Source organism: Crotalus tigris, unplaced genomic scaffold (genome assembly GCF_016545835.1).
Source record: "Crotalus tigris isolate CLP2741 ecotype Arizona unplaced genomic scaffold, ASM1654583v1 scf7180000022970.308977840:1548163, whole genome shotgun sequence".
NCBI classification, from domain to species: domain Eukaryota; kingdom Metazoa; phylum Chordata; class Lepidosauria; order Squamata; family Viperidae; genus Crotalus; species Crotalus tigris.
The window spans coordinates 1,489,893-1,511,900 of NW_024099557.1; the positions used below are offsets into that span (position 1 = coordinate 1,489,893).

The 22,008-nt window shown below is 44.5% G+C and overlaps 2 protein-coding genes across 2 annotated transcripts in view; both read left to right on the forward strand.

The window, feature by feature from the left end:
- Positions 1-8,427, forward strand: part of CDC34 (cell division cycle 34, ubiqiutin conjugating enzyme) — a 30,774-nt gene extending 22,347 nt beyond the window's left edge. Inside the window, exons 3-5 of the mRNA XM_039319248.1 lie at positions 766-863; positions 3,121-3,255; positions 5,783-8,427. Of these exons, the coding sequence (XP_039175182.1) occupies positions 766-863; positions 3,121-3,255; positions 5,783-5,993 (444 nt within the window). The 3' untranslated portion in view covers positions 5,994-8,427. The remainder of the gene's footprint in view (positions 1-765; positions 864-3,120; positions 3,256-5,782) is intronic.
- Positions 8,428-12,965: 4,538 nt separating this feature from the next.
- BSG (basigin (Ok blood group)) overlaps positions 12,966-22,008 on the forward strand; it is a 50,494-nt gene continuing 41,451 nt past the window's right edge. Inside the window, exon 1 of the mRNA XM_039319249.1 lies at positions 12,966-13,188. Within this exon, the coding sequence (XP_039175183.1) occupies positions 13,119-13,188 (70 nt within the window). The 5' untranslated portion in view covers positions 12,966-13,118. The remainder of the gene's footprint in view (positions 13,189-22,008) is intronic.

The window sequence follows — 22,008 nt, forward strand, 5'->3', positions numbered from 1 at the left end:
ATTAGGACACTTGGCCACTGACTCGTACTTACGACGGTTGCAGTGTCCTGGGGTCATGTGATCCCCTCCTGACAAGCAAAGCCAATGGGGAAAGCCAGATTCATTTAACAACTGCGTTGCTAACTTAACAGAGGCAGTGATTCACTTAGCAACTATGACAAGGAAGGTTGTAAAATGGGGCAAAATTCACTTAACTGTTTCACTTAGCAGCAGAAGCTTTGGGCTCACTGGTGGTCATAAGTTGAGCACTTATGCAATAAGGAAAATGCAGTGATCCTGTGACTGCGGAATACTGCAAACAGCCATAAATGAAGCCATTTTGCCAGCACCTGAAGTTTGATCATGTGACCACAGAGGCCTGTCTGCCAGTACTTCAAATCTGGGTCATAGGTCTCCTTTTTTTAGGCTGGTCATCACTTCAAATGGTCTCTAAGCAACCAATCACAAGTCGAGGATTAACTGTATAACTTGGTCTATCCTCTTAAGCCAGAAGTGGGGAACTATGGCCCTTTAATGACTTGGGGACTTCAACATAGTTGGCTCAGGAATTCTGGGAGTTGAAGTCCACAGGTCATAAAGGGGGCCATAGTACCTCACCTCTGCCTTAAGCCGTCATATGATACATTTCCTTGACCACTGTATGTTCGGTGAACATATCCTTTGTTTACACGTGTGGTAAATCATCTGGATTTTTGAATGAACATTGTGTGAACTCAGCCTGTGTGTGCGAGCGTGCAAAGCAGACACATGATTTATACCTTCCAGACTGGAGATGTTTGCATTTCAATTCTACATCCTCCAGTGGATGACCCGCAAAGCGGAGAGTTACCCTCAGAAAGGTGGAACCCAACGCAGAATGTAAGGTGAGTTTTCCTTCCTTCCTTCTTAGCCACATTTAAAAATAATTTTTAAAAACAGATCCCTCAGTTTGTGCTATGAACAATAGTCTAGCTTAGGGGTAGGCAACCTTGGCTCTTTTATGACTCGTGGACTTCAACTCCCAGAATTCCTGAGCCAGCCATGCTGAGGGGACAGGAAGAGGTTTCCAAGCTGAGCCATGCTGGCTCAGGAATTCTGGGAGTTGAAGTCCACGAGTCAGAAAGCGGTCTAGGCCTAGCCCAGGGGCAGGCAACCTTGGCTCTTTTATGACTCGTGGACTTCAACTCCCAGAATTCCTGAGCCAGCCATGCTGAGGGAAAAGGGAGAGGTTTCCATGCTGAGCCATGCTGGCTCAGGAATTCTGGGAGTTGAAGTCCACGAGTCAGAAAGCGGTCTAGGCCTAGCCCAGGGGCAGGCAACCTTGGCTCTTTTATGACTCGTGGACTTCAACTCCCAGAATTCCTGAGCCAGCCATGCTGAGGGGACAGGAAGAGGTTTCCAAGCTGAGCCATGCTGGCTCAGGAATTCTGGGAGTTGAAGTCCACGAGTCAGAAAGCGGTCTAGGCCTAGCCCAGGGGCAGGCAACCTTGGCTCTTTTATGACTCGTGGACTTCAACTCCCAGAATTCCTGAGCCAGCCATGCTGAGGGAAAAGGGAGAGGTTTCCATGCTGAGCCATGCTGGCTCAGGAATTCTGGGAGTTGAAGTCCACAAGTCATAAAAGAGCCAAGGTTGCCTACCCCTGTCCTAGGACAAAGATTAAGAGCAGGAGTCTTAAAACCTGGCCCTTTTATGACTCATGGACTTCAACTCCCAGAATTCCTGATCCAGCATGGCTCAGCATGGAAACCTCTCACTTTCCGCTCAGCATGGCTGGCTCAGGAATTCTGGGAGTTGAAATCCACGAGTCATAAAAGAACCAAGGTTGCCTATCCCTGGTCTAGTTGAAGAAACTGGGATATTAGTAGCTGGAATGCAATTACAGAAATGAAAACAGTGCTAAGATCTGGCCATTCCCCCCCCTCCCCTGATTTAAGTTCCTTTTAGTTTAATACAGGTAGTCCTCACTTACAATTTAGCGACCATTCAAAGTTACAACGGCACTGAAAAAAGTGATTTATGACCGTTTTTCACCCTTACGACCTTTGTAACATCCCCATGGTCACATGATCCAAATTCAGATGCTTGGAACTGACTCATGTTTATGACGGTTGCAGCATCTTGGGGAAGGTCACGTGATCACCTTTTGCTACGACCACCTTTTGCGACCTTCTGACAAGCAAAGTCAATGGGGGAAGCCCGATTCACTTAACAACCGTGTTGCTTAAGAAAGGCAGTGGCCAGAAAAGTCGTAACATGGGGCAAAACTCACTTAACAAACGAATCACTTAACAACAACAATTTTGGCCTCAATTGTGGTTGTAAGTTGAGGACTATCCGTACCTGTTTTCAGCAAAAATGTCACAAATCGCAGCCACATGACTATCAGGCATTGCAGCCCTAAATGCAGGCTGATTCCTTCATGCCTGAAATGCGGTCACATGGAGAGATAATAATAAAATAAAATAAAAGTTGGAAGGTACCTTGGTGGTCATCTAGTCCAACCTCCTGCTCAGTCAGGAAACCCTATACCATTTCAGACAAATGGCTGTCCAGTCTCTTCTTTAAAACTTCCAGTGTTGGAGCATTCACAGATGGCTGTCATAACTTCAGAAATGGATAAGTACAGTTAGTCCTCAATTTGCGACCACAACTGAGCCCAAAATTTCTGTTGCTAAGTGAGACAGTTGAGTTTTTCCCCCATTTTAGAACCTTTCTTGCCATCGTTGTTAAGTGACTCACTGCACCTGTTCAGTTAGCAGCACGGTTGTTAAGTGAATCCGGCTTCTCCCCGTTGACTTTGCTCGTCAAAAGATTGCAAAAGGGGGTCACATGACCCCAGTTCACCGTCATAAATATGATTCAGTCGCCAAGTGTCTGAATTTTGACCCTTCGGAGATGCTACCAAGAGTTGTAAGTGTGGGAAAAGGTTGTAAGTCACTTTTTTCAGTGTCATTGTCACTTCGAATGGTCACTAAATGCACTGTAGCAAGTCGAGGATTACCTGTGGCTTTGGAGTGGCCCATCGTGACTTCAAATCGTCACCGAGCGCTCACGTCTTAAACCAAGGACCACCTGTACTTAAATTAAGCCGTGTTATTTTAATACGCTATTTTTTTAAAAAAATGTTTTCCCCTATCAGAACAATTCTTCTTAGCGTGATCTCGCTCCTCAACGAACCAAACACGTTCTCTCCGGCCAACGTTGACGCTTCGGTGATGTACAGAAAGTGGAAAGAAAGCAAAGGGAAGGATCAAGAATACACGGACATCATCAGGTTAGTGGGACGCCCAGTTTGGGAGATGAACTGGTCACACCGGACTCCTCCCAGTCTTGCAGTTATTACAGGTTCTTCTCGACTTAATGGCCTTAATGGATTTGCCTATTACAGGCGGTAAGTTATGTGACTGACTTCTTGTTGTTGTTGTTTAACCTTTTTTTGTGGTGGTTGTTAAGCAAATCATCACGGTGATTAAGGAATTCTGGGAGTTGAAGTCCAGGAATCATAAAAGAGCCAAGGTTGCCTACCCCTGGCCTAGTCTAACAAAAAGAAGGACTGGGGGGTGACAGGATAGCAGTCTTCGTATTTAAGGGGCTGCCACGAAGAAGAGGGGATTGACTTGTTATCCAAAGCACCAGAGGACAGGACAAAGAAGCAACGGATGGAACCTTACCAAAGAGTGATCCAAGCTAGAACTAAAGAGAAATTTCCTGACAGTGAGAACAATTAACCAGTGGAACAGCTTGCCTGCAGACGTTGTGGGTGCTCCAACACTGGAGGTTTTTAAGAAGAGACTGGAAAGCCACTTGTCTGAAAAGGTATAAAGTCTCCTGCATGAGCAGGGGCTGGACTGTTATTCTGTAATTCTGAACTGTTGCAATCTGGGCAGATTGCAGAGTTAATCATGGGATCTTAGCAGAGACCATTTGGTGGAATCGCAGTGGAAGTGGTGTGTGTGTGTGTCTGTGTGTGTGTGTGTGATGAGTTAAGAGTCTGGTTAGCATGGAATTCCTGATCCGCCCAAGAAAAAAATCGTTGGCGTTAGTGAAGTCTGGCAAGATTTCTGTAAATAGTAGCAATAAAGAAACTCCTTTGATCAGCTTACCGTGTTGTTCTTCCACCTGACATTTCACTCGAAGCACCAAGGCACTTCCGAGTTGAAAAGATTAGCATCACCTGATGCCCAGTGAGGGGCTCCTTTCACGTCCCCAGCAGGAGCTGGAGCGAATGACAGGAGCTCACCACGTCCCACGGCAGCACTCGGATCTCGAACGTGGGCTTGCCAGCCTCCAACCCAGCGTCCTAACCACGAGAGCCAGCATGTTCCTTGCGCCTGACATTCATCTCTAGAGATAACAATAGCACTTGGACTTATATACCGCTTCACAGTGCTTTACAACCCTCTCTGAGCGGTTTACAGAGCCAGCATATTGACCCCAACAATCTGGATCCTCATTTTACTGACCTCGGAAAGACGGAAGGCTGAGTCAACCTTGAGCCCTATCAGGATCGAACTGCTGGCAGCGGGCAGAGTCAGCCTGCAATGCTGCATTCTAACCCCGGCTTCTCTGCGCCGCCAGATAAGCACTCCTGGGATTTAAGGAGGGTGAGGTCTCCATCGCTTCCTCCTCAAAGGGATTCCATGTCAGCCACTCTCTTAACTCCATCCACGACTTCAGTTGCTGATTCCACCACAGGCCGTGATGCTTAGGGTGGAAAGGCCAGCCAGGAGACCTGCCACCTCCTTCCATTGGAGCATCACGGCTTCGCTAACCTGGCACAAATGAATAGCAGTAGCACTTAGACCAGTGGTTCTCAACCTTTTTAATGCCGCGACCCCCAACCGGTCGTAAGTCAAGGACTACTCAACTGGTCGTAAGTCGAGGACTACTCAACTGGTGCAGCACCGCTTGCAGAATGGGACTTTTGGCGGGCTCAGCAGGGCAGAGACAGCCTGGACAATTCCTATTGACTTTTGAAAGCCAATAGAATTAGACTCTATTCAAGAGAGTCTATTCTATTGGCTTTCAAAAGCCAATAGAATAAAAGGGAGTAGCACAGCTAAGGAAAAGGGGGAAAAAATGGCAGACTGCGTTGTTTGGTGACCCCGTGAAATGGTCGTTCGATCCCAAATGGGATCCCGACCCACAGGTTGAGAACCACTGACTTAGACTTATATACCACTTCATAGTACTCTACAGCCCTCTCTGAGTGGTTTATGGAGTCAGCATCTTGTTCAACACCCCCCCTCCCCAAACAATCTGGATCCTCATTTTACCAACCTCAGAAGGATGGCAGGCTGAATCAAACTTGAGTCAATCCTTGAGGATTGAACTCCTGGCCAGTAGAAATGCAGAGTTAGCTTGCCACACAGGTAGTCCTCGACTTATGATCGCAGTCAAGCCCAGAATTTATGTTGCTAAGTGAGATATTTGTTAACTGGAGTTTTGCCCCATTTTACGATTTTTCTTGCGACATTTGCTAAACGAATCGCTGCAGTTGTTAGAACAGCAACCAGGCTGTTAAGCGAACGTGGCTTCTCCCATTGACTTTGCTTGTCAGAAGGTCTCAAAAGGGGATCGCTGCAAAAGTCATAAATGTGAGTCAGTTGCCAAGCAACCGAGTTTTGGTCACGTGACCGTGGGGTCGGGGCAATGGTGATAAGAGTGAAAAACAGTCCCTTTTTTTCCGGTGCCGTTGTCACTTCGGCCACCAAACCGACTGTTGTAAGTCAAGGATTACCTGTGCCGCATTCTAACCACTCCGCCACCGGGGCCGTACAAATGAACTTCTCTCTTTCCAGGAAACAAGTCCTGGGAACCAAGGTGGACGCCGAAAGGGACGGCGTCAAAGTCCCCACCACGTTAGCGGAGTATTGCGTCAAGACCAAGACGCCCGCCCCGGATGAAGGCTCCGACCTGTTCTACGACGACTACTACGAAGACGACGAAATGGACGACGAGGTGGAAAGCTGCTACGGGGACGAGGACGACTCCGGCAACGAGGAGTCTTGACGAGGGATTCCCCGCCTCCCTGTCCCCCCTTCTCCCGTGCCCCCCCTTCCTGCCCCCTTCCCTCCACCGCTGCCTCCTGCTGCTGCACCTGATAGTAGCAATAAATTACCTGACTCATACTTGAACCCAGGACGCAACCGGCTGAGACCTGGAACCCCCCCCTTTTGGCCCTGAGACAAAAGAAACCAAAAACTCTACCTCAAAAGGAACACTCGGCTTCTGCTTGACCGGGGAGGGGGGGGTGGGAGATCTCCCAGGGGGCTTCAGTTGCTGTGTGTGTTTTGGGCTTCGACCTTTTTTTTTTTTTCCTTTTTTTAAAATTTTCTTTTATTAGGGGAGGATTTGGGCGGATGGAAGCGACTTCTGGTTCATCCTGAGCCGTTGCTCCGGCCGGCTGGCGGGGTGTTCGGGACCCAACGCAAAGGAGGTGGACGGATACCTTCAGGAGGCAGGAACCGAGTGCGAGGTTTGGAACGGCTTTTGTGAAATGGGTCGTTTTTCCTGTAACAACGGCCAAAAGAAAAATACAGGGGAGAATTTCTGGCGAGGATTTCTTAGCTGCACCGGACAGGTCAGGGTGACATCTTGGCCAGACCGTGTGTGTAAAGCAGAGGCAGGAGTTGTGAAGTGGATGTTTCCCTCTCGTTCGCTGTGGAGACACGGCCAGGAAGCCTGCCGAGGTTCCCTCCATGGGAGAAAGATGGCTCCTTCCTTATTGCCAGTGCCAATTCGCTCCAGAGCACAGGGGCCTCGGCTCAGGTGCTCCGTCAAAGTTCTGCTTAACCAAGATGGCCTCGATGATGGCTTAATCTGCTTCCTTTTCTCTTTCCTTGGCTTGACTTTCTTTTGGGGAGAGCCCCCCAACTCCCTGGCAAGCAAAGGAACGGAGAACAAGTCACTGCCTGGGGTAGGGGTAGGCAACCTTGGCTCTTTTATGACTCATGGACTTCAACTCCCAGAATTCCTGAGCCAGACATGCTGAGGGGACAGGAAGAGGTTTCCATACTGAGCCATGCTGGCTCAGGAATTCTGGGAGTTGAAGTCCACGAGTCATAAAAGAGCCAAGGTTTGCCTACCCCTGGATTCCTGGAGTCACGGGGAATGAAAGAGGAGGTGGGCTGTCTGTTGTGCAGCATTGCGTGTTGTTTCTCCATCTTTGGGTGTACAGCTAAACCGTAGCCAAAAAGCTATCCACCTCAGTTCCCAGAGAAATCATAGCTGGATGTGGGACAGGCCCTGAAGTAAACGTCCTAGGATGCACCCCGTCTTCTCTACCAGCTTCACCAAGTAGCATCTTTCTGAAGCTCACCTCCCTCCACTTTTTCCAGAGATCTTGAGCAAAGGTTAGATAGCTGGTAGGAGGCCACAGCTCTGATTGAGCAGGCCCCATACCTACAGCCAAGTAAATTGTGAGGGAAGGGCCTTGGTCTTCCTTCTTCTCACCTCCTCCTCCTCCAGGGATTCCTCTCCTGATTTTCACTGTAGAAAGCAAACACCAGGCCATCTTGAAAAGACAAAGCCCTGATGGGAGAAAGAGATTCTGTCCAGCCTGGATGTCTCCCCTTGAACCCAGAGAGAGAAGATGGAGAGTAGATTAACAAAGACCAGTAGCCAAGCCTTGAATTCCCTCAGAAATTTCAAAATCCAACTGTCCCACAACTGCTTTGAAAAATCAGAAAGACCCTAACTCGGAAAGGGCCACGATTCTCTTAATACAGGGGTCTTCAAATGGGGCCCTTTTTATGACTTGTGGACTTCAACTCCCAGAGTTCCTCAGCCGGAATTCTGGGAGTTGAAGTCCACAAGTCATAAAAGGGCCAAGTTTGAAGACCTCTGCTCTCTCTCACTCTCTCTCCTCTTCCTCCCTCCCTCCCTCTCTCTCTCCTTCTCTCTCTCCTGCATTCCTGCCTTTTGAAACTTTATTCCTTTGAGCTAGCGCTCTTTTGGCTGATCCCTAGGATTTGACGTCCATCTTTTAGACCGGGAGGGAATTGCCCACTTCAAAATGTCCTCTCTCTGCTGTAGACAGAGGACTTTGCTAAATCCAAGTTTTTTTTTTTCCTTTTCACAAGCAAATAATGGTGTTTGCGTATGGGTGGGGTGGGGCTGTTGTGTTTTTATTTATTTATTTTTACCCAGGGGGGTCCCTGTCTCACTGAGCACTGAATGGAAATCCACTCTGCTTGCCTTTGATGTTGCTTTCCTGATTTGTGAAATTATGCCCCATTCTCTAGGGTGGAAGTTGCTAGAATTTGCACCTGGGGTGCGTGGGTGGGGGGCTTTTAGGAAGCAGTGGGAGTCTAATGGGCAGAAATCGACTGTTTTGTAGAATTGGGGAAGGGGAAATGGGTTGGCAGGGGATGGGATATATATATTTTGCTTTTTTCTGTTTTTCTGGATTTGAAGCTATTTAATAAAAGGATTTTGAAAGGAAGTGTTTTTTTTTTTTTTTGTCATGTTCGGCAGCCTTGCAACCTCTGGAGGCTGTATGTGGGGGGGGGGATTGTTCTAAAATGATAGTAAAGCATCATTGTGAGAGAGAATTTTGTCAGCTCAAAATGGAGATAAAGTATGCACGTTAGTCCATAGTCTCCCAACGGCCTAAAATCTTGGAAGGGTGCCAAGTCCCAGGTGAGAATTATGAAACCTCACCGAACTTCACTGCATGCAAAGTTTTGCAAGCTTTTTGAGACTTCTCAGCCAGGTGAAATTAACTATTTTTGGAGGGGGTTTGTGATGTAGGAAGCTCAGGGTTTCCTGCAGTACTGATGGAGACTGTAAGGTTCAGATTACAACAAAGCTTCCTTTGTGCAGAAGTGTAGAACGGGGGTAGGCAACCTTGGCTCTTTTATGACTGGTGGACTTCAACTCCCAGAATTCCTGAGCCAACACGGCTCAGCTTGGAAATCTCTCCCTGTCCCCTCAGCATGGCTGGCTCAGGAATTCTGGGAGTTGAAGTCCACGAGTCATAAGAAAGACAAGGTTGCCTACCCCTAGTATAGAAAATAAAGATTGCTGAGGTTCACTGAGGTGGAAAAAGGCGGGAAATTCATCTTGTTCGGTCTCCCAATTGATGCTGAACTGTCCCAGCACGACTACATAGTTATTTTATTCATTATTTGCATCCTACCTTTATTGTTTTTACAAATCTCTCAAGACAGGGAACTTATCCAATAGACTTATCCAACTTATTCAACTCCTATTATTCCCACAACAACAACAACCCTGTGAAGTGGGTTGGGCTGAGAGGATGACTGGCCCCAAAGTCGCCCAGCTGACTTTCCTGCCTAAGGCGGGACTATAACTCACCGTCTCCTGGTAATTGGTCCAAAGTCACCCAGCTGGCTTTCCTGCCTAAGGCAGGACTAGAACTCACCGTCTCCGGGTGATTGGCCCAAAGTCACGATGGGACTAGAACTCACAGTCTCCTGCTTTCTAGCCCGGTGCCTTAATCACTAGACCAGTGGTGGCGAACCTATGGCACACGTGCCAGAGTCGGCACTCAGAGCCTTCTCTGTGGGCACGCGCGCCCTGCCTCGGAGATGGCAACAGTCCCTCTTCAACCAGCCGCCCGCTAACTCGCCGAGGTCCCACGTGGCCGGATGCATCCCAGTAAGGCTGGTTTCCCTCTCCCCTGTCCTATCCCTCCTGGCCTCTCATGCTCTCCTTTTCCCTTACCATTTTCTTGCCTATCTTAACTTGTGTTTTTAATCTTTTTTTTAACGGTACTGTTTTTGATGGGTTGGGCTGTTTTTTTCTTTTGTATAAAGACAGATGCAAAAACAACCAAGTTAAGTAGTTCTGCTTTCTCCCTATTGTTTGTCACATTCTTGCCACTTTCTCACAGTAATGGACCAATTATTTCCTTAACTTTTTTCTTGTTTTTTACATGTTGAAAGAAGCTTTTTTTGTTGTTATTTTTGACTTTTGTCGCAAGCCTTAGTTCGTTTTGAACCTTAGCTTTCCTCACTTCATCTTCTAGTCCAACCGCCTGCTCAGGCAGGAAGCCCTATACCATTTCAGACAAATGGTTGTCCAATCTCTTCTTTAAAATCTGCAGTGTTAGAGCACGCAGAATTTCTGAATGCAAGCCATTCCACTAGTTAATTGTTCTCACTGTCAGGAAATTTCTCCTTAGTTCTGGGTTGCTTCTCTCCTTGATTAATTTCCATCCTTTGCTTCTTGTCTTGCCTTCAGGTGCTTTGGAGAATAGCTTGACTCCCTCTTCTTTGGGGCAATCCCTCAAATATTGAAACACTGTTATCATGTCTGGTTAGTCCTTTTCACTAGACTAGACATAGCCAATTCCTGCAACTGTTATTCATATCTTTTTGGCCTCCAGCCCATAATCGTTGTTGCTCTTTTCTGCACGCTTTCCAGAGTCTCAACATTTTTTTTACAATATGGTGATCAAAACTGGATGTAGTATATTCTAAGTGTGTTATGGGTTGAACTCATGCATCACACTGAACCATAATATATATTTGTAAAACCTTTTGACGTTAATCCATAAATTGTGCTTTAGTGCCATGTATAAACCTAGCCTGCTTTGATTTCTTCCACAAATCAGGGTTTAAAAATAGCTTAGTGAAGAATACATGAAGCCAGTTATGTTTGTTGCCTTATAACACCAAATGGTTTGTGCTAATAGGATTGTCCCCCTGAAGCATTGCTGGAACTGGGAAATGAATGGGTTTTTTTTCCCATTATGGAAAAGAGTTGTGCAAATCAATAGCAATAAAATAAAACTGGTCTTGAGATACGGGTAGTGCTCAACTTACAAAAGTTTATTTAGTGTTCAAAGTTATAATAGCACTGAAAAAATGATTTATGACTGTTTTCACAGTTATGACCATTGCAGCATCCCCATGGTCACATGATCCAAATTCAGATGCTTGGCACCTGACCTCTGTTTATGATGGTTGTGGTGTCCCATGGTCATGTGATCCCCTTTTGTGACCTTATTACAAGCAGTGACTGGGTGTTAAGACACAAAAATAGTCACAAATTGAAATCCACTCTGAGTTACAAATAGAAAAGAAACTTATTAGACTTCACAACAAAGTCTAAAAAAATAACGGTTTGCAAAGCATGGTGGATTCAGGAAGGCAATGCAATATAGCCAAGCACCAAACCACACCCCAAATTCCAAAATCACATTATTATACATCCTATGGTGACGTCCCATTCCCTTCCTCATGGCCCCATTGGCTTAGGCTTTGGAGGTTACAATCTATCAGAAGCGCCTAAACAGAATACATTATACAAATAAGATCCCTCCCCTATTATCCTATATCAATTCTAGAGGAGAGATGTCTCCCATCTTCTACACCTGTTAGATCCAGTAGGGATACCAGGCACCAGAAAGTACTTAAAAACAATTCCTAGATGGTGATTCACACTAGGCCCCATGGTAACTCCTGTTCTCCCCCCCGCCCACTTGAGGCTTGTATTTTTCCTATATACTTGAAGCATCTACTCAGGCAATTGATTATACAATGATAATTATAAAATATAATTACATGATAATACTAAAAGCATATATATTTTTATTTTTAAATTTCCCCCACATGGGGAAGCCAGATTCACTTAACCACCCTGTTACTAACTTAACTGCAGTAACCCACTTAACAACTGTAGCGTGAAAAGTTCGTAAAATGGGGCAAAATTCACTTAAATGTTTCATTTAGCAACAAAAATTTGGGGCTCAATTGTGGTCATAAGTCGAGGACTACCTCTACAAATTAAGACTTAGTTCTGTGCAGGAATATATAACCTGACATTATGAGTTGGATTAATCTCTTAACTCCAGTAGAGTCAAAGGGGATAGAAGCTCTTGCGTGGCTTGCTTGCAAACAAAATTTGGTTTTCCTCTTGAGCTGGTTAAGTCTCTGGAAGCAGCGACTGGGAGAGCAAGTGGGTAGGGGTAGACTGCTCCTAAACACAGAGACTCTGAAACGTCAATCATTTATTTATTTATTTATGAGACTTATATACCGCTTTAAGTGCAAGCACTCTCTAAGCGGTGTACACCAGTAAGCAATGTGTGGCCTGCAGTACTGCACTCTAACTGCTGCGCCACCTCGGCTTTGAAAGTCTTTCTCCTTCTTGGATGCGTCTTACGTTTTTTTTTTACACCTTTCTAAGATTAAGCTGGTTTATGAAACCATAGTTCCTTTTACACGGATTGAAGCTTCGTGGTTGCTGATCATTGTGCTTTTTATATGTGTCTAAAACCTGATTTTAGGAATTTAATCGAAGCGTGATTTCATAATTATTCATTGCACAATAATTTCCATAAGGCAAGGTTTATTACTCAACGAACGCGCCCCGCCCCCTCGGGCCCATAACCTCCAGCGAGGTCAACGTAGCGCTTTTGACGGTCTCGTGTCCTTCTACACGATCCATAGTAAACAGGGAGGGGCTGGAAAGTGGGCGGAACGGCTATTTCCTCGCCTTGTGGTTGGCCGTCAGTATCCGTCGAGAGGTGAGAATAGCCTGTATGGGCGCACATGTCTTTTTAGCGGAGATGGCGGATTGGCTTGGGCTGCTATCAGTCTGCAGACGCCATACTCTGATTGGACAGCGCAGATTTCTCAGGAATCTGATTGGTCGTTGCTGTTGCGCCCGCCTATTGGCGTACGTGATAGCGTAGAGGTCAGTAGCTTGTCTCGCCAAAATCATGAACATTATAAAGGTTTAAGGCCTGCTCTTTCCCGAGGGCCTTTCCTTCTCCATCTCACTTTTTCCGCCCCTCCTGGGTTGCCCTAAGCCACACAATCGCTTCTCAAGAATCAGTTCCGTCAGCGTCCAACCATCAGCCAGGCCGATCACTTCTTCACCTACGATTGGCTGCGACTCATGACTGTCATTTCAAAGTCCTCTAACCAACTTCCCACTTTATCCCCGCCCTTTCGAATCCCGAATTCTGAGTGGACAGCCTTTGCGTCATTCCAACGGGTTTGGGCCAGTAGTTAACTCGGGGCTCCTCGCGCTCGTCCGCTATTGGCTATCGCCTTTCCGGCTCGCCCCTTTAGCCCCCTTGAAGGGCTCAGCGCCTTAGGCGGACGAAGTGAGACCGGCTCGAACGTGTGAACTGTGCGAGGCATCGGCAGCGGAGCGGTCATGGCGGCCAGGCTCGTGCTACTGACGCTGGGCTCCTTGCTCTGCGCCCTCGGAGGCGCCTCAGCAGCAGGTAGGCCAGAAGGAAGGCTGGTCTGAGGGGGTTCCAGGGCGACTTCCATGCCCGAAGTCCTCCGGAGGGGGGGGGGGGACAGTTGTTCCCCTTTGCAGTTCTGAGAGGGAGAAGGCGGCGGGAGGGAGAGGGGAAATCTTTCATAAAGTGGGTCGGGTGAGGAAGCCTTTTTCGAAAAGCTCGTTGATCCTGGAGGAGGGAAGATGCCTCGCCTCCCTCAAGTGAATGGAAGGGGGTGGGATGCCCTCTCGTTCGTTGCTGGGGAGGAGGGAAAATGCCTCCTCGCGTCTTAGTGAGGGGAGGGGGAGACTCCTCGTACTTTATGGGGGGGGGGTGTGAAAAGTCGCACCAAAGATAATGAGGGGAGGGGGATTCCTGATGCATTATTGAGGGGAGGGGGAATTTTCCCCTCAATATAATGAGGGGGGCTCTTCATACATAATTGGGAGGGAAAGTCTCCCCTGAAGATAGAGGGGAGGGGGCTCATACATTATTGGGGGGAGGGAATCTTCCCTCAAGATAATGGGGGGGGCTCTTCATACATTATTGGAGGGGAAAGTCTCCCCTCAAGATAGAGGGGAGAGGGGGAAATCTCCCCTCAAGATAGAGGGGAGGGGGGCTCATACATTATTAGGGGGAGGGGAAATCTTCCCTCGAGATAATGGGGGCTCTTCATACATTATTGGGGGGGGAAGTCTCCCTCAAGATAGAGGGGAGGGGGGGAACTCTTCTCAAGATAGAGGGGAGGGGGGGCTCATACATTATTAGGGGGAGGGGAACTTCCCTCGAGATAATGGGGGGTTCTTCATACATTATTGGGGGAAAGTCTCCCCTCAAGATAGAGGGGAGGGGGGAAATCTCCCCTCAAGATAGAGGGGAGGGGGGCTCATACATTATTAGGGGGAGGGGAAATCTTCCCTCGAGATAATGGGGGCTCTTCATACATTATTGGGGGGGAAAGTCTCCCCTCAAGATAAAGGGGAGAGGGGGAAATCTCCCCTCAAGATAGAGGGGAGGGGGAGGCTCATACATTATTAGGGGGAGGGAAAAATCTCCCCTCAAGATAATAGGAGGGAGTGTAAGTGCCCACATGTTAATGAGGGGTAGTGGACTCTTGTATATTATTGGTTGGAGGAAAATCTCCCCCTCAGGGTAATGAGGGGAGGGGGTCTTCTCATACATTATTGGGGAGGGGAGGGAAAACTCTGCTCTAACTCAATGGAGAGTGTCTCCTCACACATTTTTGAGGGGAGGGAAGATGTCCCCCTCAAGATAAGGGGAGGGGGCCTCATACATTATTGGGGGTGGAAGGGAAAATGTCCCTCATGCTAATGAGGGGAGGGGGAGCATCCCTCCTACATTACTGGCGGGCAGAGTTGGAAAAGCTCTCTAAAGGGTTGAAGTTGGTACTTATACAGTGATTGGGGAAGAGGGTTCCCGGTGTGGCTGGTGGGGAGAGTCTCCTCTATTCTAGTACAGTAATGGGGAGGTGAGAAGTATGAGGCTAGCCCAAGCTCATAGATTGGATATTTATTGTGTTTTTAGGCAACACACCAAGATGAAATAGAATTGTGTAGTTTGAGCTTCAACCTACTGTGAGAATTGGTCAACTGTATTGTTTATTTTGGGTGGCGAAAACCTGCCTCACAGGGTAGTGGTTGTGGGGAAATTAGGAGGAGGAAGATGTGATGGATATGTTCACTGCCTTGAGTTATGTGTAAAAATAATAAAGGTGGGATACAAATAAATAAGTATTCATTAGATGTAAACCTAGCTGTATTGTGGGAAGCAGTATTGGGAGGAGCAGTGGAGAGATACTGAGCTCATGATAAGGAGCCAGAGGTTTTAGTATCTCACATTTTGTGTAAGAAGAGACTAGCTAAGAAGCTGAAGCACATGAGATAATATAGTTCTTCCTTGTGTGGGAATGTGGGAATAGTGAAAAGGAGGGGGAAAAGTTGAAATGTGTGAATGGTCTTCCATGCATGGAGGATATATTCATATATGGGATGGGGGAGACTGGAAGATACAAATGCTGTCGCTTGTGTTGGACTACTAATAACATTTTATTGCTCATTTATTATAGCTTTCTTGTTTTCCAGTTTGATATTTGTCTGATCGGCTTAAATATTAAAAAGGGATAGGTATCTACATTTTTGTAAAAGTTATAAAATTAAGGGTTTTAAAGAAAATTTATATTTTATTTGAACTTAATTTATTTCCAGACTATTTTCAGTATTTAAAGAGATTTTTCCCAACAGCCCTCCCAGTCATTATAAAATGCATGCCAGAATTACCCTTGGAGAAAAACCAAATATACTGTGCTATACAATAATTACAAGTAGCAGTGGGTCTTAAGAATGAATTGAAACATTGAAATGAATATCAAAAACTATGACAAAGTATAAAATTAAATACACACGGAAAGATATTCATGTCTTCTCTCTGGCATGCAGATTTCTGTGTGTAAAGATTTTTTTTTTATTCTGGACTATTTAATACATAGTTATCAGAGCTATCTCTGATGGCCATGCTTGCTAGTTATGGAGAAATTCCCGTTGCCAATGCAAATAGGATATGCAAGACTAATACAATATTAAGTTTTTATCAAGACTTCATTATCTACTTTTCCTATTCCAATTTTTTGAGCATCCCTGTGAAGGAATTTAAATCCCATAACTTACATTAACTAATGAAATGTAAAAGAATATGTACAATAAATTCATACAAGTCTGTAACGATGCTAAGAAAAAGACTCAGGCATGTCTTGAGCAGAGGTTTTGAAGCTGCATGACACAGCTTCACACAGCTTGACATACTCTGAGTTTATTGTTTCTTATATACTTTTTACATACATAGGCTTTTCCATTAACTGCTGACATTTTACATTTAGAAGTTTAATCTTTAGTTGTTGACATAAAGTAATTGAAAAATTCCTTCATATAAGCAATTATTTTCTAGTAACACATTACCTGTTGAGAGCAGGTAAAACAAATATAGGTAAATTAGGAAAGGAGAAAGAACTGATAAAGACAAGAAGAGATAAAGACAGGAAGAGATAAGGGGGAACTTATTATTTAGGTAGGTAAGATATTAAGTCAAAAGGGGGTGATCTTTTGGCTACTTCCTTGGGACAAAGGGTATCAAAAGGTTATGAGGTTTGTGGGGAGCAGTGCACGGCAGTTTGCTGCACATGCAAATTCCTCCACACAAGTCTTTTTGACAGACAGTATTTAAATAAAAGCTATACTATATATTTTCTATTTGATTCCTGTTGCAAGGATGAAACCCAGTGGGATGACTTACGGAGGTGATGAAAGAGAAAGACTTAATTTTTCCCTTTCTGGGATCCTCAAGAATACTTTTGGGTATTGATAGGGAAAGAAAAGAATCTATCTAAGGGCAATTGTTTGTACTGACAAGCCAGAAGTGTTCTTCTTTGAGTCAGATGAGCAGTTTCCAAATTTGATAAATAAAATTTTGAATGCACTTGGAAACCACGTTGGTGGAGAGGAGAGTAACATGCTACAAGGCTTGAAGTAAAAGTTCTCCTGGATTTGAGACTTGAAAACAGTATAAGATTGCTGGATAGATTTTTTTCACATGGGCATTAGGAAAATTAGGATATGTTTATCCACCGTGAAAATTTAAATGTAAAGAACGTAAACAACTAGTGTGCCTGTAAAAGAAAGAAAGGTTAGGAACTTTTATTATGAGCCCAGCAGCTATAGGGATTGAGTTTCATAGGTGTAGTCATGTGAATCTGCAAGGAGGAATATGAGGAGATTCTCCAAGTCAAAGTTTAAATTGAAATCACACAATGGCAGTGTTGGCACAACACACCTCTTCTGAATAATTTACTGCATGCTTAATTTAAAAAGAAATGTAAACCAAAGAAAAACGTACGGTATACATCTGGCTTAGTGATGAGTATGCACCTCCAAAATTGGGCTAATTCTGCAAATCATGAGTGATTGATTTGTACCGATAGATGTAGTGAGATACAGGAGAAAAATGTGTTATACTTAGATCAGGGGTCCCCAACTGTGGGCTCTGGCCTGGAAGTGGGCTGTGGGCTGCTGGCCACCGGGTGGTGGGACAGGCTGGCCAATCCGTGCACATCCCCCCCCCCATGCTAGCGCTGCAGCTGCAGGGTGCAAAAACACGCTGCGTGGTGCAAAAATGAACCAACGCTGTGCCTCGGGACGTGAAAACGGGCTGCCGCCGGACTGTGGGGCGAAAAAAAGACCAACGCCACGCCTCCGCGCAAAAATGGGATACCGTGCCTCAGTGCATGAAAATGGGCGCCACGTCTCGGGGCACAGAAACGGCATTGTGCGCAATAACGGGTCAGGACTAGTGAGTATAACGCAAACACTATCCCTTCCCCATTTGTGTCATGCGCATGCTCGCGGCCCTGTGCGTGAGCATGCATGCGTACATGTGTGAAATGCTTCCCCCCTCCCTATCCCTCCGGTCCACCAACCAAGAAAGGTTGGTAACCTCTGACTTAGATGATCTTACTTGGAAGAAGAAGCGGAATAAAGGACTACAATACTGTAGTAGTAAGGGTGAGTCACTTTTTAGACATTTAAAATAAAATAGCAATAGGGTGAAACAAGTTTAGATGGCTTTGTGAAAAAAGGAGGAAGTAAGTGTGTCATACATCTTAATGGGACCCAGTTTTTTGTGCCCAGGTTAATAAGTTTATTCACTGATGAAAATTGTCCCTTTAATGTGAATCATTTAAATGTAAAGCTCCCTTGATCTTTTTCTCTCCTCTTGTCTCCCAGTGAAGAATTTATTTTCCCACCCATTTTAGTGACTGTGGTCTAGAGAACAGATTTCCTGACATTTCAGGCCTACTGTGGCTGCATCTTCAGAGGCGATGCCAATGAAATACCAGGAAATCTGATCTGTAAATCACAGCTGCCAAAGCCTGAAGCACAAAACTGCCCAACAGGTTTGTTTTTTTATGCTTGCATAATCCTTAAGTTCCTAGTCTAATTGAAAAATGTGCCATTCCTTTATTGCAGACATGGTTAATATGTTCTTGGCATACAGGCTCTTAAATTAGATATGGCTTTTAAATTAGAAACGGCAAGGCTTGTAGTTCTTAACACCAGCTATCTTTGATATTTCATATATTTCATTGTTTTTCAGTTTGCACGGAAGGTAGAAAAGTTAAAGGAGCCTTGCAGTACAAATAAGTTCCATGTTCCCACTATTTTATTTTTTAGAAATAGGCATATACATGATGACAACTCCTTAATTACACAACGCATGGATAGTCTTTTTTTTTAATTTTTAAAATTTTTTATTTTCCATTTATCCAATACAATTATATAACAAAATTCACTTTGCAAAATAAAATAAATTCATTACCCTATCTATATTATCCTAATTATCTACCTATTTACTCACCCACACACCCACCCTCAACCCCCCCCCTCACTTCCCAGAGCAGAGTACAGGATTATTAATAACCCAAAAAAACCCCATACTTAGCCCTTAACTCCCCTTAAATTATATCATCATAAAAAAAAATTAAAACATTTACTATAAAATTTACTCATAAAATAAATGAAACTTTGTAGTCCCATACTTCTTCTGAATATAATCTATCCATCTTCTCCATACAATAATATATCTTTCTTGTGTATGATTCTTTAAATAAGCAGAAATTTTTGCCATTTCTGCTAAATTAGAAACTTTAAATATCCACTCTTCTAAAGTAGGCAACAAATCTTTCTTCCAATATGAACCTACTAATAACCTTGCTGCAGTTAATAAACGCATGGATAGTCTTAACCACGGGTGTCAAACTCGATCATGTCATGTGATGTTATTACAATGTTTTTTGCCTTTGCGGAGTCAGGGTAGACGTGGCCTGTGCATGATGCATCCAGGTTGCCAGTTTGACACTCCTGGTCTTAACCATAGTTTCAATGGGAAACCTGTGAGCATCCTAGACCAGGGGTGGGCAACCTTGGCTCTTTTATGACTCATGGACTTCAACTCCCAGAATTCCTGAGCCAGCATGGCTGAGTTTGGAAACCTCTCCCTTTCCCCTCAGCATGGCTGGCTCAGGAATTCTGGGAGTTGAAGTCCATGAGTCATAAAAGAGCCAAGGTTGCCTACCTCTGTCCTAGACCATGCTAAGTCCCAAAAAGCTAGAGAATTCTTGGAGGCCTGTCACTCGGACAAATCAGCCATCAGCAGACCCATAGAAATAACATTACATACCATTCAAAAGAGACAGTCAAAAGACTAAAAAGGAAACAAAAAGACCAAATCACCACCTCAGACCAATCAGCCTCCAGATAAGCAGAGATTAATATTAAAGCAATCAAGCAGTAAACAGCCTAATCAAGCAACTACCAAGAACACCCCCATCAATACTGGCAGAGCAAGCCATTTTTACATAATAATAAACTTTATTGTCACTTTGAATGTACACCAATCACAGCTCTCAAAGGGTCACCACCTCCGATATAAACTCCTTAGCGAGGAACAAACCCCATTCCTTTCTAACACTAGTGATGTTACCTAGTTGGATAATGAAATGTTTTCAAGAAAAACAACCAAGCTCAGAAAGCACCAAGGACCAAACAGTTTTATTTGTTCTTCAGACTAAACACAGCTGGGAGAGGAAATTTTGCTTCATGAAATTCTCTGCTGGATTGGGTCAGAGTACGTTGTCCTTCAGTTTAGACAGTATTATTCTTTGCTAATTACTTTCCAAAAACATATATGGAGTCTGAAAGAGCAGCATAGTAGCCGGCCTCACAATCAGGAGGCTGCGAGTTCGATCCTAGGTAGGGGCAGGTATTTTTGTCTCTGGGCACAAAGAGAAAATATCTGTTGTGAGCTCCGTAGGCGTCAGGGAGGGGATCCAGCCAGTAAACGCTCAGCTCCATTCAGTTGCCCCAACTCCACCCCAATGCAAGGGATTATAGGGTTGTTAAAAGAAGAAAAACATGCTAACCATTCTTCTTCATTTATTTATTTATTTATTTATGAGACTTATATACCGCTTTAAGTGCAAGCACTCTCTAAGCGGTGTACACCAATAAGCAATGTATGTATATGTTTACATTGCCCCCAACAATCTGGGTCCTCAGTTTACCTACCTCAGAAGGATGGAAGGCTGAGTCAACCTTGAGCTGGTGAGATTTGAACCGCTGACCTGTTGAACACAGTCAGCTAAAGTGGCCTGCAGTATCAGTATTTAAAAATCAAAATTTTTAAATCCGATAGGTTTGTCATTTGTACTTTCCTTTTACATTTTAAAACCTCATCCAGTTTCTTTTGTAAATCCAATGAAACATTTTTCTAACTCATTCTCCTGGCCCGCAGGTTGAAAATGCACTTTCAATATCATCTCTATCTGGTCAGAAAAAAAATGTTTTATATTTGTCATTTCTTCAATAACGTCTTCTGGGCATAGTCTGTCCATAGAAGCAAACGCGATGACTGACATTGTTAATATTGAGGCTAATTTACCAATATTCTTAATCATCCAGGTCATGGTTGTCCCAAAAGTGCTTTTTTCAAAAGACAGCTAGACTTTCTTGTGGTTTTTTTGTTTTATTTTGTTTTTCATTTTTCATCCAAGAGGTTTCTTCAGTTCATGAAGAAGCTTCTTGGATGAGAAGTGAAATATTTTCAAAGAAAAAAAAAAGTCTAGTTGCCTTTTGCAAAAAGCACCTTTGGGATTTTTGATTCCATTCTTCAGAAGTCTTTTTTTAGTACTTTTATTGTTAGTGTTTTGCATCCTTTTATATGCTTATATATATATATATATATATCCTCCACCAAAAATCTTGAGTCCCCTCTAGTGTCCCATTTTTGGAATCATAAAATTGTTTATGTTTGTTATATCTTGTGAAAACCAAACCAGGATATATTTTCCATGAGAAATTGTTCTTTATAATTAATTCCAAAATCTTCTTGTAAGCCTGTGGTTCTCAACCTGTGGATCGGGACCCCATTTGGGGTCGAACGACCATTTCACGGGGGTCGCCAAACAACGCAGTCGGCCATTTTTTCCCCCTTTTCCTTAGCTGTGCTACTCCCTTTTATTCTATTGGCTTTTGAAAGCCAATAGAATAGACTCTCTTGAATAGAGTCTAATTCTATTGGCTTTCAAAAGCCAATAGGAATTGTCCAGGCTGTCTCTGCCCTGCTGAGCCCGCCAAAAGTCCCATTCTGCAAACGCTGCTGCACCAGTTGAGTAGTCCTCGACTTACGACCGGTTGAGTAGTCCTTGACTTACGACTGGTTGGGGGTCGCGGCATTAAAAAGGTTGAGAACCACTGTTGTAAGCGTTTCAGTGTACCAGTTCATCTAGATGTAATTTTCCAAGATCAAAATTTTCTGTAGCTGTTTGGTGTTTATTTCAGATTCCTTAAAATCTTAAGGTTATGATTAAAATTTCTTTCTGGATTGAAGGCAGAGTCACCCTAACAATTTCAGACTTTCTGGAGATTTGAAATAGCTAGAAGTAGTTAATGAGCAATTTCCAAAAGTGATTGGAAAGTGAGTTTTGTGAACTTTTAAGTGTCCTTTAAAAGTCTCCACTAGGACTGTGAGCAAGATGGCTAATCCCATCTTCTCCAGCACTGGAGATGGATAATCCACGCAATGGGTTGAGACTGTATTCCTGGCCAATCAGATCAGTCAGCCAAAGTTGCCACGCCCCGTCTTGGACCATGATCCTCCAGTCTTGACTGATCTCGCCATGAAGACACATCTAGAACTTTTGGCTCCTGGGCAGGTATAGTTCCTTTCCATTAGGGGGGGATTTTTTCTAGTAGC